The sequence below is a fragment of the Osmerus mordax genome, chromosome 1, assembly GCF_038355195.1.
Source record: "Osmerus mordax isolate fOsmMor3 chromosome 1, fOsmMor3.pri, whole genome shotgun sequence".
Taxonomy (NCBI): domain Eukaryota; kingdom Metazoa; phylum Chordata; class Actinopteri; order Osmeriformes; family Osmeridae; genus Osmerus; species Osmerus mordax.
In genome coordinates this window covers 5321301-5338550 of record NC_090050.1, presented here as the reverse complement: position 1 = coordinate 5338550, position 17250 = coordinate 5321301, and the positions used below count along the sequence as shown (strand labels likewise).

The 17250-nt window shown below is 43.5% G+C and overlaps 1 protein-coding gene across 1 annotated transcript in view; it reads left to right on the top strand.

Moving 5' to 3' along the window:
* The window catches only part of LOC136943502 (tectonic-1-like), a 54903-nt gene that overhangs the window by 11787 nt on the left and 25866 nt on the right, over window positions 1-17250 (top strand). Inside the window, exons 2-7 of the mRNA XM_067236851.1 lie at window positions 8867-8984; window positions 12228-12361; window positions 12628-12779; window positions 12912-13014; window positions 13406-13518; window positions 15452-15472. Of these exons, the coding sequence (XP_067092952.1) occupies window positions 8867-8984; window positions 12228-12361; window positions 12628-12779; window positions 12912-13014; window positions 13406-13518; window positions 15452-15472 (641 nt within the window). The remainder of the gene's footprint in view (window positions 1-8866; window positions 8985-12227; window positions 12362-12627; window positions 12780-12911; window positions 13015-13405; window positions 13519-15451; window positions 15473-17250) is intronic.

Below are 17250 nucleotides of genomic sequence, written 5' to 3'. Positions count from 1 at the left end.
TTCACTGCCAGAAGAGTAGGTGGCGCTGCACTGCGATGCTAGCTAGGTTATCGAAAAGTCGGAGCAAATTTACAAATTAGCCGTTTCATCAATAAAATAAGCACATTTTCAGCAACTACACTGCCCATTTCTCGTCACATTTTAATTCAGATGCTAATTTACATGTACTGTTTAGCTGAAATATGAATTGTAAACTTACAGCAATGGCGGTCAAAGGATACTGTTCCGTCTTGTTAGTCACGGCAACTCCGCCCCCGCCCCTGACGCAAGCGGTTCTTAATACGGACCAATCACAGCCAAGGGGTATCCGTAAAATGACGGACGGACGGACGGACAGTCAGGAAAATCAGGAGGTGCACGGGAGTTCCAGGAGGTGCAGGGAGTTCCTCGTCGGAGAGGGCGTTCCCTGTGTCCGTCTCCGTAAAAACTGAGTTTTACAGAAGTTTTAGGTTCTCAAACGTCACAGTATGCGACTAAAAATGCATCACGTCCAGTGTTTCCCCTAGGTTTACAGCTTTTGGGGGGGGGGGTATTTGTGAATCATCCAAACAAATGAACCTCGCGCCATATTTACTATTGAAAGGAAAAGGAAGTTGATCGTGTTATTCGTAGTTGTTGTTGATTTTGAGAATTCGAATTGGTTTGCATGGCTTTATCCTTCTCGTTACACTGCCGCCTACAGGTTTGGCATAGTTATGATAGAGCTCGGGGGCGTATTTATGCAGGTTAATGTAAACAGAAACATTTTTTTAAACGATCTTGTCTGTACGACGTTATTTTTGAAAACAGGGGGGCAGAAATATTCGTTTCTGTAAATACCCGGATATGTGTAAACGTGGCCTTATAATAGGCATATTGATTTTTCAACCCAGCGCGTTAGCATGAGTGAAGTAGGCCAACTTACGGTTTTCAGGTGGTAGGCTACATCATATTCGACGTCGAACTATGAAAAATAAACCATTGTTGGCAGAGTTTGCATTCAACGTTTTTCTAGTCACCCGGTACTTTGTAAATGAAAATGTACATTAATGAAATGCTGCCATACCACAGATTTCTTTGCCATTTTGACTAATAACACCGACAAAGTAGGCAATGGCAGAGTTGTAGTTCGGCAGCCAATTGTGCTCGTGCCGTGTGCAAAAAACAAAAACAAAGCGCAGATTAACGAAAGGGAAAACAATAACAAATTTTCTTTGAAATTATATATATTTTAGAGTTCCTTTATTTGTCTTAATTAATATAATCTGCAATTTATTTAGAACATTTCTTTAATTCAGCAATGGTGACACAAGCGGGAATCAGATCTCACACTGCCATACGGCAGCTCGACTAAAACAATCTTAGTCGACCAAGAGCATATCGACCAGAAAATCGACTAGTCGACTGAGTGGGGACAGCCCTAGAAATTTACCATCTTGTATTTAAGACGCTGCTGCCACCCGTACATGCCTGAAAATTAGGTTCCAGGCCTTATTCTTTGCTAACAGGGCTTCTACAACTGCCTGTATTTGACGACCAGTGGGATAGGCAGTGTACTGGAATATAGCTTCAGAAAGTTTCTCAAGTATGTCAGAGTTCATTCTTGGATTTTTAAGGAGTGAGCCATCACTTTCATAAGCCTTATTTCCTGCTTGAAGGGGGATTTCGAAATTATATGAAAAGGTGGGTATCACAAAAGTAGTTGACCACGGTTCTGATCTGTAGTCTGGGGACAGTGGTAAAATCATGGTATCGGATGAACTAACTGAGGAACTGTCATCCTGGAAAGAAAGTGGCACTGGAGAAGAAAAAGCAGCAGACTCATTGATGGGACTCAATGTGAGAATAATAGAAGGATCTGTTTTCACTAGTTTTATAGTGTCTTTGTCCTTAACCGCATCTGTAGATGTTAACGTAAAGAATTTGTTATCAAAATCTTTGTCCATATGCATTACTGCAAAACTCCCTTCAAGATTAAAATGATGCTGAGCAGCTGCCAAAAGTTCATGTAAGGTCCTAGGAATTCCATCTGGTAGGATTAATTTGTGAATTTCGGTCTCTTCAATAATGACACGTAGTTGACTGTGGCTAGACATCACAGCCTTGGGAAAGCAGCACTGCAAGAGGAAAGAAAGACATGGTTAGAGCATATGATCGAGGTATACATAAAAAATTTTGTTTATAGTGAACAGAAACTTTACCTAGTTTGACAAGCAGATGTAGTGTTTCAAAGAAACCATTCGACAGCCTTCGACTGTATATGTAGCTAGTGGGTACATGTCAGTGAGTTGTGATTGATGAATTACTTTCACAATGCTTGTGGACTCCACTTTGAAACATCTAGAATGCTCAGTGTACCATGCACTTTGCATTTTCACTACAAACACGACGCTGTTACGAACCATAAGGATTTGTAGTATTTTGCAGTAGTAACAAGCAAACAATAAGCTAACCAACAAAATGACCCATATATTATTACACATAAAAAAAGGTATAACTCACCAGAGATTACACATGGATGCGGTTCAACCCAACCAGAGCACGTCTGCTCTGTGTACTTCCACAGGAATTACAAAAGAGAAAGTTTGGAAGTTTTTAAAGGATATTGAAAATGGACCATCGTAAATTCAGTGTTCCAGGCTGTACAGGGACTGCTGACACTTTTCAGTCTTCCTAAGGAACCAAACACTCGACGGGGCTGTGATGTTTGTCTATGAGAAGATCCCTGCGCAGTTCGACCCTCAATTACACATTTGCTCAAACCATTTCACGAGGACAGTTTTGAAAACCTGGAACAATGTGAAACAGGATTTGCTATGAAGCTGTTGCTGAAAAGAGGTGCTGTATGTTATGTTCACAAACATCACAACCGCAAGCTGTAGTATGATGTTGTCACTAACAGTTATTAGCAATGCTAACGTATCCTGCCTGTATCTAGCATCGGTAGAATGTGTGATGATTTAGTTTATTGGCTATGGGGCTAACGTTATTTCATGTTCCTGACTGTGTTTCATTCAAATAAATAACCTGTGTTGTCATGTAAATCTACAATTCAAGATGCATGTTTGTCCAGATCTATTTTTCAGCAAGATAGCTAGAGCTAACTGAAGCTGAGTTGAATCACGATAGTTTGTTTGCTAAACTGTAGGCTCTAGTCAATCTGTTGAAAACAGTGTTGTGTAGACACAATAGGTTTATTTGTAAGTTTTTATTTCAAGTCTCCACCTTCGATGTTTCAGTGAGTGCTGTTGGCCGTGTTGCGTCTTTGCTCTGCAGCTTCACTCGTTGTAAACCAACCAATCAGCGTGCAGCTCATCTATATATTCATGAGCATACCATAAAAGGAGAAAACCTCGTTTTTTCCCAGGGCTATTTCTCAGGATGCATCAGGGCTTATAGAACCGCACCCAGGCCATTTTCAGCCCAAACAATGTTACATACCCTATTCGGAGACCTTAAGGAACAGTGTGAAATACCCCCCAAAATACAGTCAAGGACCCCTTTAATAGAATAAAAAAGACCTGACGAGTTGGGTAGCAAATCGGAAATGCAATACCGCCTACATCCACTGGGGCCGTTGCCTCAAGCCAAGGGGCCAGGGGTGGGGGTCTGATTCCAGTAGAATCAGAAAACTTGTAAAATGGGGTTAAAAGTCAGATTAATATTGAGGTGGCCAAGCAATCAAATGACCCAGAAAACATTTTAGACATCCTCAGAAGAGGGTTATGAGTACACTCAACAAGTTTGGTGTGAATCCATCAAAGATTTGCTGAGATACGACCCAACTTCCTGTTTGCTGGCTTTACTGCACATTTTGATTGGCTGTACCGGGAAAACGGTTTCGAAAATCAGAATACCATGTTTTTGTGAGGCTTGGTCTGAAGATAATCTCTGGCAAATTTGGTGAAGATTGGACAACATTTGTAGGTGGAGTAGAGCAAAAACTTTTTTTTCAGTAATTCAAAATGGCGGCCGCATCGAATCGGCTGTTATCACAAGTTATCATGTGTCACACACGGCATGTCCCAAGATATCATGAGACAAAGGAATCACTTAATAAGGGCAAACAAATCAACAGTTATTGGCCAAAACACATATTTGCTTCCTGCGGCCACTCCCATTGGTCACATGACATCAAATTGTTTGGACATCCTTATAATACCTAAGTGAGTACATTGGGCCAGGGCCCCTCCCTGAGTCACCACCTTACCGCGGTGGAGGGGTTTGCGTGTCCTAGTGATCCTGGAAGCTATGTTGTCGGGGGCTTTATGCCCCTGGTAGGGTCACCTAAGGCAAACGGGTTCCAGGCGAAGGACCAGACAAAGCGTGGCTCAAAAACCTACCATGAAGAAAACGAACAATGGTTCCCAGTTGCCCCTGCCCGGAAGCGGGTCACCGGGGCCCCCCCCTGGAGCCAGGCCCGGGGGTGGGGCTCGATGGCGAGCGCCTGGTGGCCGGGCCTTTTCCCATGGGGCCCGGCCGGGCACAGCCCGAAGAGACAACGTGGGACCCCCTTCCAGTGGGCTCACCATCCGCAGGAGGGGTCATGGGGGTCGGGTGCAGTGTGAGACAGGCGGCGGCCGAAGGCGGGGGCCTTGGCGGTCCGATCCTCGGCTGCAGAAGCTAGCTCTAGGGACGTGGAACGTCACCTCGCTGGCGGGAAAGGAGCCGGAGCTGGTGCGCGAGGTAGAGAAGTTCCGGCTAGATATAGTCGGCCTCGCCTCGATGCACAGCATCGGCTCCGGAACCAGTCTCCTTGAGAGGGGCTGGACTCTCTTCCACTCTGGAGTTGCCCTCGGTGAGAGGCGTCGAGCTGGGGTGGGAATACTTGTTTCCCCTCGGTTTGGCGCCTGTACGTTGGGGTTCACCCCGGTGGTCGAGAGGGTAGCCTCCCTCCGCCTTCGGGTGGGGGGATGGGTCCTCACTGTTGTTTGTGCTTATACACCAAACGGCAGCGCAGAGTACCCACCCTTTTTGGAGTCTCTGGGGGGGGTGCTGGAAAGCGCTCCTCCCAGAGATGCCCTCGTCCTCCTGGGGGACTTCAATGCTCATGTGGGCAATGACGGTGAGACCTGGAGGGGCGTGATTGGGAGGAACGGCTCCCCCGATCTGAACCCGAGCGGTGTTTTGTTGTTGGACTTCTGTGCTAGACACGGCTTGTCCATAACAAACACCATGTTCAAGCATAAGGGTGTCCATATCAGGGCTCTAGAGTGCGACCAAAATGTGTACGGGTGCGACTACATTTTTTCCTAGGTCGCACCGGTGCACCTAACCTCCTCGCATCCGCTGTCTCTCCACAAACGAAGCGTTTGTTATCCTAAGACGGAACTGACACTCATGGTTGGATCATATCGTGGTCTAAACCAATCAGAGACAGAGATGGGGTGGGTCTTTGCCTCTGATTGGCTGTGGTCCAGATATTCCTGTAGCTCCGTGCTGTGTGATTGAAATTACGACCTGAGCACCAGAGTCAGTTTAGCAGACCTGGGCATTATATGGCCCGCGGGCCATAACCGGCCACAGGCTGTCTCAATCCGGCCCACGTGAGGTAAATCAAAAATTTAAAATAAACGTGTTGAGCGGTAGTAAATATGTAGTCCTGAAAGACTACAGTGATCAGGCGATTTACATACAGTTAGGTCCATAAGTATTTGGACATTGACACAATTTTCATCATTTTCGCTCTGTATACCACCACAATGGATTTGGAATGATGGAATGAAACAATCAAGATGTGCTTTAAGTGCAGACTTTCAGTTTTAATTTCAGGGTATTTACATCCAAATCAGGTGAACGGTGTAGGAATTACAACACATTTTATATGTGGCTCCCCCTTTTTAAGGGACCAAAAGTAATTGGACAATTGGCTGCTCAGCTGTTCCATGGCCAGGTGTATGTTATTCCCTCATAAAGGGAGTTCGTTATTTCATTGACAAGGAGCAGATAAAAGGTCTAGAGTTCATTTCAAGTATGGTAGGATGATAGACTTTGTAGTCGTGTCGTTGGATCTGAGGCCGAATGTCTTGGACACTCGGATGAGGAGAGGGGCGGAGCTGTCAACTGATCACCACCTGGTGGTGAGTTGGCTACGATGGTGGGGGAAGACGCCGGTCAGGCCTGGCAGGCCCAAACGTAATGTGAGGGTCTGCTGGGAACGGCTGGCAGAATCCCCTGTCAGAAGGAGCTTCAACTCCCACCTCCGGGAGAGAGGGGGGGGGGGGGGGGGGCGGGGGGGGCCAGGGACATTGAGTCTGAATGGGCCATGTTCCGGGCTTCCATTGTTGAGGCGGCTGACCGGAGTTGCGAACGCAAGGTTGGTGCATGTCGCGGCGGTAACCCTCGGACCCGGTGGTGGACGCCGGAGGTGAGGGATGCCATCAAGCCGAAGAAGGAGGCCTATCGGACTTTATTGGCTGGTAGGACTCCAGAGCCAGCTGATGTGTACTGGCAGGCCAAGCGGAATGCGGCTTTGGTGGTCGCGGAGGCAAAAACCCGGGCGTGGGAGGAGTTCGGTGAGGCCATGGAGAATGACTTCCGAACGGCTTCGAAAAGGTTCTGGACCACCATCCGGCGACTCAAGAGGGGGAAGCAGTGCACTGTCAACGCTGTATATGGTGGGGATGGTGCGCTGCTGACCTCGATGGGGGACGTCCTGGATCGGTGGAAGGAATACTTTGAAGACCTCCTTAATTCCACCAACACGCTTTCCGACGTGGAGGCAGAGTCTGGGGACATCAAGGGGGGCCCTTCTATCTCTGGGGCTGAGGTCGCAGAGGTGGTTGAAAAGCTCTGCGGTGGCAGGGCCCCTGGGGTGGATGAGGTCCGCCCGGAGTTCCTTAAGGCTCTGGATGTTGTAGGGCTGTCTTGGTTGACACGACTCTGCAACATCGCGTGGACATCGGGGACAGTGCCTGGACTGGCAGACCGGGGTGGTGGTTCCCCTCTTTAAAAAGGGGGACCGGAGCGTGTGCTCCAACTTTAGGGGGATCACACTCCTCAGCCTCCCTGGGAAAGTCAATTCAGGGGTCCTGGAGAGGAGGGGTCCGTTGGATTGTCGAACCTCGGATTCAGGAGGAGCAATGTGGTTTTCGTCCTGGCCGTTGAACTGTGGACCAGCTCTACACCCTCGGCAGGGTCCTGGAGGGTGCATGGGAGTTCGCCCAACCAGTTTACACGTTTTGTGGATTTGGAAAAGGCGTTCGACCGTGTCCCTCGGGGGCTCATGTGGGGGGTGCTCCGGGAGTACGGGGTACCGGATTCCCTGATCGGGGCTGTCCGGTCCCTGTACGACCGGTGCCAGAGTTTGGTCCGCATTGCCGGCAGTAAGTCAAACTTGTTCCCGGTGAGGGTTGGACTCCGCCAGGGCTGCCCTTTGTCACCGATTCTGTTCATAACTTATATGGACAGAATTTCTTGGCGCAGCCAGGGCGTTGAGGGGTTCCGGTTTGGTGACCTCAGGATCGGGTCGCTGTTTTTTGCGGATGATGTGGTCCTGATGGCTTCATCGGGCCGTGACCTTCAGCTCTCACTGGAGCGGTTCGCAACCGAATGCGAAGCGGCTGGGATGGGAATCAGCACTTCCAAATCTGACGCCATGGTTATCGACCGGAAAAGGGTGGAGTGCAATCTCCGAGTCGGGGAGGAGATCTTGACCCAAGCGGAGGAGTTCAAGTATCTCGGGGTCTTGTTCACGAGTGAGGGAAGAATGGAGCACAAGATCGACAGCGGGCTCTGCATTGGTCCGTCGTGGTGAAGGAGCTGAGTCGAAAGGCGAAGCTCTCTATTTACCAGTCGATCTACGTTCCTACCCTCACCTATGGTCACGAACTATGGGTAGTGACCAAAAGAACGAGATCGCGAATACAAGCGGCCGAAATGAGTTTTCTCCGCAGGGTGTCCGGGCTCTCCCTTAGAGATAGGGTGAGAAGCTCGGTCATCCGGGAGGGATGATGCTCCTCCGCGTCGAGAGGGGCCAGTTGAGGTGGCTCGGGCATCTGATAAGGATGCCTCCTGGACACCTCCCTGGTGAGGTGTTCTGGGCACGTCCCACTGGGAAGAGGCCCCGGGGAAGACCCAGGACACGCTGGAGGGACTATGTCTCTCGGCTGGCCTGGGAACACCTCGGGGTCCCCCAGGAAGAGCTGGTGGAAGTGGCCGGGGAGAGGGAAGTCTGGGCCTCCCTGCTAAGGTTGCTGCCCCCGCGACCCGACCCCCCGAAAAGCGGCAGATGATGGATGGATGGATAACATTTCCAGGGGTATTACAGGAGAATATTAAATTAGGTCCATATATTAAATGTTCTTAAGGCCTTTTTGTTGTGGGATTTAGAAAGTAAAGTTCAATGTTATCCAAGTCACTGAATGAGGAAGTGACGTCCAAACTGAAGACCCGCCTTGACGATTGCATTACCATTTGAATTTTGCACCAAAAAGAGCATGGTGACACGTATATTAATGCATGGACTGGGGGTGCTATTTCACTGCCCCACACTGAATTGCCATTTGACAAAATGCATTTCCATTTGAATAAAGAATAAAGAGAAAAAACCTTGTCAATATGATATGCAATTGGCCCATTAGCGTTCATTCAAAATGTTGCAAATTGAATTGCCATTTGACAACTGCTCACCATTTGAATTGCAGATTGCATTGCCACTTTGCACATTGAATTTCCATTTGAAACATGCATTACCATTTGAATAAAGAGTCCAATAAACTTCCATACACCAGCGCTCACTACTGTATCGGCTGTATTTGCCAGAACATAAATGTGTAAGCCTATTTAAATTGGCAACCATGGTATACTAGCCTAGATTTATGTATGAAACAAAAATGCACTGATAAATGAGGCTCATTCATGGTATGTTAATTTGTTTCCCCTCCAGTTACAAGACTGTGTCACTGCAATCAACTGAAGAACAGATGTGATGTAAACTGCTGCTGCGACCCTGACTGTACTAAAGAACTGTCTCTCTTTAACAGCTGCTCTGTAAAGAAAGTCAGGCAAGTACTTGTGAGCGTACATTTTGCATGGTTGATGATGGAATTTAGCATATCAAGTTCCCTCCCTTACCACAAGTATATTGTAATAGCTGTCGGTTTAGGGGACTATGTTCATGTAGCCTACCTGCAATAGAGCCTATTAGCTTGATGTCATGAAGGCAGTTAGGCTACTAAAATATGTGAGGTAGTGAAACCTTGATTCCTTGTTAAAAGGAGTCACACGCTACAGTGTGGCTATATTGTGACTAATAACATTTGCAACCATTTCTATGTATTTTGCAACTGAAATCTTGGTAGCACCAGTGTTGGTCACATTCATATGTTTTTCCCCCTCCAAATAAGGACTTGGTCTATCTCTATAATAATGCCAGGAATCTCTCTGTGTGTGTGTACAAATTAGAATGGGTTTAGTTTCCCACAATCATCTCAAGATCCAGGCACTCTGTAAAGTCAATATTCATATTTTGCAGGTGTCCTTGCACAAATAAATCAATGTCAGGGTTTTTCCTGCATAGAGAAAATGTTGGCGTGCGCCAAAGCCGTTTTCCTGAGAAAGCAGTGTTTCCCCATTCTATGGCTAAATTTCTGCCGCCACGGTATCAGAAATCAGGCTGTACAACATTTTAGGCCGTCTATCAGCAGTGATTGTTAGAGTGCATGTCGGAGAATTGCACGGACACACGCTTCACTTCGCAGTTGAGATTGCGTGTGTGCGTCCTTGAGAACTGTAAGTCGTATAACTTATGTTGTCAGTTCATTTAAGCCTGTTATTGTATAAGTCTATAGTTCTTGCAAATTTAAATCAAGTTAACTGGTGATTTTTGTTGTTTGTACTCTTCCCCTGCTAGCTAAATTGTCTGTTGATTCGATAGCGATTGCTGCCCTTGCTCAATTTTATATTTTAGGTGCATTATTATGCTGAAGTAGTTTTAATTAATAAAAAGTGGGTTTATTGTTATTTGCTACAGAATGCTTAGCCTATCAAAATCAAATGAAGCAGGCAGTGTATGCTTCAGAGTGGCCTACCTTTATCGATAGGCTAGGCTACTGACCATTTACAATAAGTTGTTACGTCAATTATTAATTGGCAGCATTTATGCCATTTAGAACATACTTTGAGTGTAAGGTGTCTTTAACTAGCCTAACTTTATTGCTTTAGGGGAAATAGGATGAAAATATGTGCACTATTTTTTTGGGGGGGTGGGGGGGAGATGCAAAACACCTGGGAATAAATACATTGATTAGAAAAAAGGGAAAAAAATAATATATATAAATTTTTTGGAGCACCAAAGACCAATTTTGACCTAGGAAAAAACCCTGAATGTATGGGAAACACTGGATAGCAACATGTGGAAAAGTGAAGCGCTGTGAATACTTTCCAGATGCACTGCATATACAAGTTGATAGGATGAGATGTCTGTCCAGGCAGGCCGAAAAGAGTCACGACAATTATAAAAGGGTTGACTCGGTTTTATTAGCTCGACGTCGGATCATGCCACCAATCCGCATGAGTGAAAACTCTCAGCCGTGCTTAAATACAGTCAGGCATGTTCAAACATAGAATGCACAGAATCGCTTCCTTAACGGGTCTCATGGTCAGTGCACTGATACATTAGAACGTACAACAGGTGAAGTGGTCGTTAATCATATAAGTTCCTATTTGTTCCTGTTTTGCTCCTTACTGTCTCCTCACTGTCTAGGCCCGAGTGCTATATTCTGCTCAGCGAGGGGCCTCCACTGCATGACCTCTTGACCTCACAGAGACTCAAGCTGTACATGTACACAGAAAATCTGCCCTACACACCTGATATGACAATAGTGTGCCTTGCTGAGAGCAAGCACACATAATAATTTAATGAATATCTGTGTAGGCCTGAAGTTTTGCAGTATCCAAATCGACCTGCACTTCAAACTTTCAATTTAGTGCATTCTAGTTTAGCCAAACACAACAGACCCTTTCGCCGTTGGTAAACAATGCTCACGCCATGTAGTGTCCGCACGCATTCTGGGTGCAAAAGAAATGGCGGAAGTAAGTTCATACCTGCGTTCGCTTAATCCTAAAGATCTTGAAAGTTACCTGGATAAACTGACATTAAGAGATGGATTCCAATTTACCGATCCATATTCGATCAAGGATTGATCAGATATTTATACATACCTAATTGAATTTGTTTACACAAAAGATAAATTACGAGTCACTCAAGTCACTCGATGCCTATAACTACGTTGTCTGCGGGCATGTCCAGGATATAAAGTACTGCGACCTTAATGATAATTTCTAACTTATCAAGAGCAAACACGCCTTACCTCTCCAATTTAGCTTCGGGTCTCTGGCTTGATTTACAGTACTCAAACACCGAAGGGACAAAGTCGGGGCTTTCTAGTTTATTGAGGCTTCTCCTAAGAGTAAATTACACACGGATTCAACCCACAATCATTGTATCATTGTATGCAATGAATAGATGAATGTACTATGAACTGGCTTGCGATGAACTAGCTAAAGTTAACGGCTAGCTAACGTTAACGGTTAGCTAACCTAAAGTTGCAAGGCTAATATAAGTTAGCTATGGATAACATTAGCTAGCTAGGGAGCAGTTTTGGCCAACTAAGTTATATCAGATTTAAGTAACACAATTTTAAGTTAGCTAACATAAACAAAATGAACTTACCTGATATAAAATGCGCCCCCACATATGCGTGCATTTTTAATGATGTCTTCACTCCAGTCAACTCTTTTTATAGCTTGAAGCCACAATCTCCGTCTGTTTGCATTAACGGTCTTTTCCCCGATGGAATGCGGTAGAAATTGAGACCTTTTATTTTAGTTGACCTGTTTTGGCATCCCACAACAAGATGGCATTTTTTTTAAACAATTGATCCAAAATCCACTTGTACTGTCACTAACTGTGGCTGAAATTGCCGCTTTTTTGCATCCAGGATGCGCGTGCATACCTTTTTATGACGTAGGTCATAAAAGGGTCTATACTTATCTAGACTCCAGACAGTTTTGTATGCCAACAATGGAACATGGGCTTTCCCATGTCACTGAACAGTTAGTGTTCCCTCTGTAGCCTGTGCATGACTATATGACAGTGTCCTTCACCGGGGAGGCGCTTGGGGGACCCTCAAGTTATAGTACCTATTTCTGCAATTGCTCTTGGAGGTAGCATACTTGGATAGGAAAGGACAAAATTGCTCATCATACATCTTTAATTTGACCTTTGATCTATGTCTTTTTCACAGTGGTAATACAAATCTTTGCAATCAGGATGCTGCCTATTATGTAATTGGGGAGACTGCAGATGGCTTTGCTGAAATACAGACATTTATCCAGAGAGATGTCTACCATAACATCTTGTGCATTCAATTCTCAACCTGTAAGTACATCAAATTAAGGTAATGTTAGTAACGCCTGAATGGGTGAGCGGAAATGCCTTGGATGCAGCCGTTTATGCTAACAAATTGCCTTACATATACACATATACTTTCACACTGAAAAAAAGAACACTCTTTCCAGGCACAATAGGAATAACTACCTAAATACATTTAAGTTGTTTTAGGAATATAATCTAGGCTATATATCTTTTTAATAATTCCAAAATATAATTAAGTGTTTCAATGATGTGTATTATCTGCCCTGAAGATGAATTAGGACTCAACCATGCCATTGAAGTGGTGCCAAGTTTGGGGAACTTTGATGGCCTCTTCAGGCGTTTTGCTGAGTTTAGCTTTAGTTCTGATTGGGGCCATGGCACATTGTCCAAAATGGATCAAGTAACCTCGTCTGAGTACCTGGTGAGTCTTTCACAAAGTATTTCCAAGAGATTAAAATCTTTAAGATTGAGAATAATAAATATCCAAAAATCTTAACATATGAAATTCTTAAAAAATAAGGAGAGCTTTACTCTTTCACAACTGTTTCCTCAGTATGGGGATGTGATGGTAACAGAGGAAGAGAATGGTAACAAAGGATTATTACGATTGCCTGCCCCCTCCGTCACAACTGACTGCCTTGACATGAACCCTGCAGGTATAAAGACATACACACTCTTTTGTCCTAAAAGGTCTACAAACTCTCCCCTAATTTGCATATTCTTAGAGATTTTCAGAGTGATTATTCTCAGATCTTCCTCATTATCTACCAATACCTTTTGTATGCGAGTGCAGCTTCTCTTAGACACTGATCATTTATGATACTGGCTGCAGAAGAAAGGGAAAATTACTACTTACTTACACATTTTTCAGAATCAGTTGCAAAGCCCTTTAGCACAGAAACTGACGTACATAACAGACAACAGACCACATTATAGAATTGAGCAGTTAAGTTACAGACCTATTTCACTTTTAGCATTTGGGTTAGTTTATAAGTATTGTGGTCACAGCTCACTCACAACTCATTTAGTTGTAAACATTTTCTTCAGCATTCTTAAGGGACCAAACCACCAAATGCTCACGGAGCCTTTTCATAGACAACGACTGTACCTCCCTGCCAGCCCTGAACATGCAGAGCTACACTGGCATTCACCTTTATTCCGTAAGTAAAGCTTCCCACGAAAATCAGAAAGAACTGATGTAATCAGTTGGCAAATACCTATCCCTGTCTTTTGATTCATTCCCTTATCACTAGCAGCTTGGTGGAAAAGAATAATCTTCACAATTTGTATAATATTAACTGCAAATACATCCCAATGTAACATAAACCTTTCTGGTTAAGAAAGCACCAATCTATAGGTCAAACATTCTCATCAATTTCTTCAGCAAAATTGTATCCTTTAAAGATATATTTTAGGGGCATTTCTGCCTTTTATAAAAAATTTGAAAGGGATAGTGTTTCAACAAGAGACGTTGAAATTGGCTAGCTAACACACAGCAAGACAATATGAAGTGGATACTTTATTTTCTGTTTAGATCCGTGAATGTTATGTTACTGAATTAAAGTGCTTACTAATAGTCCATGTGGATGGACAGTAATATTTCTAATTAAATTATGAAACTGTTATACCTGTGTACACAAGCCCCAATTAAGTTAACACCCAATCAAAAGCACTGACACTGCACTTCTATCTATAATTCCAGGAATATCTGTGTGTGTGTGTGTGTGTGTTTAAATCAACCACGACATCTTAATCATTGGATGCATTACTGTGGAACCAGGGTCGGCTGCAAGGGGAAATGGAATGCTGTGCCCCCTCAAAAAATAATTTTGTTAAAGTATAATTAAGAAATACTGGTATCGGCTATAAATTAAATATCAAGATGGCTACACTTTCCTGCAGAATATGCAGGTCTGCTCTTATTTTGACTCGTACATGCTTTGTAAATGCGTGCCCCCCCATTTAATTCGTTCTGGAGCCGAGACTGTATGGAACGCTGTGTTAGTCAAAATTAAATAAATAAATAGATAGGTAAATAAATACATAAATAAATATGGCTATGAAATAAACCCTGAAATAAAAAAAAGATGGCAATAAATATATACATATAGCATCATATAATTATATAGCTGAATCTATTTACCCACATCAATAAATTTAAACATTTACTTATTTCAAAATGACGTTTTTGTAAAGACATTTATTTATTTCATGGGACTTTTATTTCCTAATGCCACGTTTATTTATTACAAAAACGTCATTTTGAAATAAGTAAATGTATTTTATTTATGATGCTATATTTTAATATTTATTGCCATCTTTTTTTTATTTCAGGGTTTATTTCATAGCCATATTTATGTATGTATTTATTTACCTATCTATTTATTTATTTAATTTTGACTAAAACGGTGTTCCATACATTACGGGCACTGCACTAGTACTTACTAAATCTTGGAACTCAACATTCAGCAACATTTTGAGGTGTCTGCACTTGCCTGCCTTAACCACTAGATGGCGCCATACATGCTGGAAGTTTCCACACTAATTTGTTTGGACCGATTGTCAGTGTCTTCCATCTGTTGTCAATTTGTTTAAAACATGCCTTTTCCTGTGTTCTGTGCTCAGTCTGGAAGCCTTTTCCAAGCCAGTGTTACAAAATTGCTGCAAAGTGGAGCACATATCAGCTGGCACAGAATGTGTGCATAGAAAGATTCAACACACTTGCTCTCATTATACCTCTAACACTGCACTCATTCTAATTGCACAGCTGATTGGATGTAAATAGTTTCACATCTATTCAGTACAGCCACCAGCTGGACCTACTTGATTTAAAGTAGGATATACGCTTTCTAGATACAGATTTGCAGTGTGGTAAATTCATAAATGTCTTTCAAAAGCATAGTCACACTGATAGCTTGTCATCTTAAAACAGTTGCCCTTATACTTTTAGCCATTTTATAATGTACTGTTTCTGAATATAAATCCTTTACCATACTAATTGTGTAAAAACTCAACTTGGATCTGTGAAGGTTTTTATTTCTAGCAGCATTGTACTGTGCAATGTGTTTAAACATTATTTTCTGTATTTCACAGGGGAAGAATGAAGGCGCTGCAGTAAGTAACATTTTGGTAACAATATTTTGATGTGGTGGGGGGTTGCCCGAGTGCAATGGAGATTTGAGGACATGTAGTGAGATATGGGACTTAAAGGGGTCATTTACTGATTTTATTGGGTATTTCACACTGTTCCTTAAGGTCTCCGAATAGGGTATGTAACATTGGTTGGGCTGAAAATGGCCCGGGTGCTGTTCTATGCGCCCAAATGCACCCTGTGAAATAGCCCTGGAATAAAAAGAGGTATTCTCCCTTTTATGGTATGCTCATGAATATATAGATGAGCTGCGCGCCGATTGGTTAGTTTACAATGAGTGAAGCTACGGAGCAAAGACGCAACACGGCCAACACCACTCAGTGAAACATCGAAGGTGGAGACTTGAAATAAAAACGTACAAATAAATCTATTGTGTCTACACAACAGTTTTCAACAGATTGACTAGATATCATTTGAAATGATAACGTTAGTTGTTTCCACTTAGGTGGATAACGTTACAGCTTAGCAACCAAACTACCGTGATTCAACTCAGCTTCAGTTAGCCATCTTGCTAACTAATAAAACATAACCTGACAAAGATCTGGACAAACATGCATCGTGAATTGTAGATTTACATGACTACACAGGTTATTTATTTGAATGAAACACAGTCAGGAACATGAAATAACGTTAGCCCCATTGCCAATAAACTAAATCATCACACATTCTACCTATGCTAGATACAGGCAGGATACGTTAGCATTGCTAATAACTGTTAGCGACAAAATCATACTACAGCTTGCGGTTGTGATGAACATAAGGTCGGAACAGCACCTCTTTTCAGCAACAGCTTCATAGCAAATCCTGCTTTACATTGTCCCAGGTTTTTAAATCTGTCCTCGGTGAAATGGTTCGAGCAAATGTGTAATTGAGGGTCGAACTGCACAGGGATATTCTCATAGACAAACATCACAGCCCCGTCGAGTGTTTGGTTCCTTGGGAAGTGTCAGCATTCCCTGTACAGCCTGGAACACTGCATTTACGAACGTAGTCCATTTTCAATACCCTTGAAAAACATTCTTCTTTGTAATTCTGTGGAAGTACACAGAGCAGCGTGCAGCAAATTTTGGAGCATGGCAAAGTTACAGACCAGAGCCAAAAAAGGTGGACCCACATTTATGACGTCACAAATGTGGATTTTTTGAAACCGCTCGTTTTACAGCAGCAGTTTCAAATTGTGAGATTTAGATAGGAAAGAGGTGTCAATGGACTTTTGAGATTCACTGTATGTCCATTTTACCCACCGAACTGTCGTTATTCAACTATGACAAGGTAAACTTGGTTTTGCAGTCAATTACCCCTTTTGTTGTTGTAGAGGGTGCTTGGACTGTACTGACTGGGATATGTTCACGACTGCTACCTATAGTCTGGGACATCATACATCAGCTTCTGTGAGGACTGCTGTATTCCAACACGCACCAGGGTGAACTTCAACAACGACAAGCCCTGGGGCCTCATGTATAAAGGATTGCGCAGCTTTCATACCAGAAGATGGTGTATGGCCAAATCTCGAAAAGTACCTACACACAGAAATATTCACATGTATAAAACCGGTCGTACGCCAGGTCCTGCGCACCTTTCCTTTATAAATCACAATCAACGTGAGATTGACCGCACGTGAACGAGCCACTGACCCCGCCTTGCCTCCTCCCATAAATGAATATGCAGATGACCTATAAATGCGCTCCTGAGGTCATTTCTTTGTCTGAATTAAAATGTCGAAACACAAAATAACAATTTC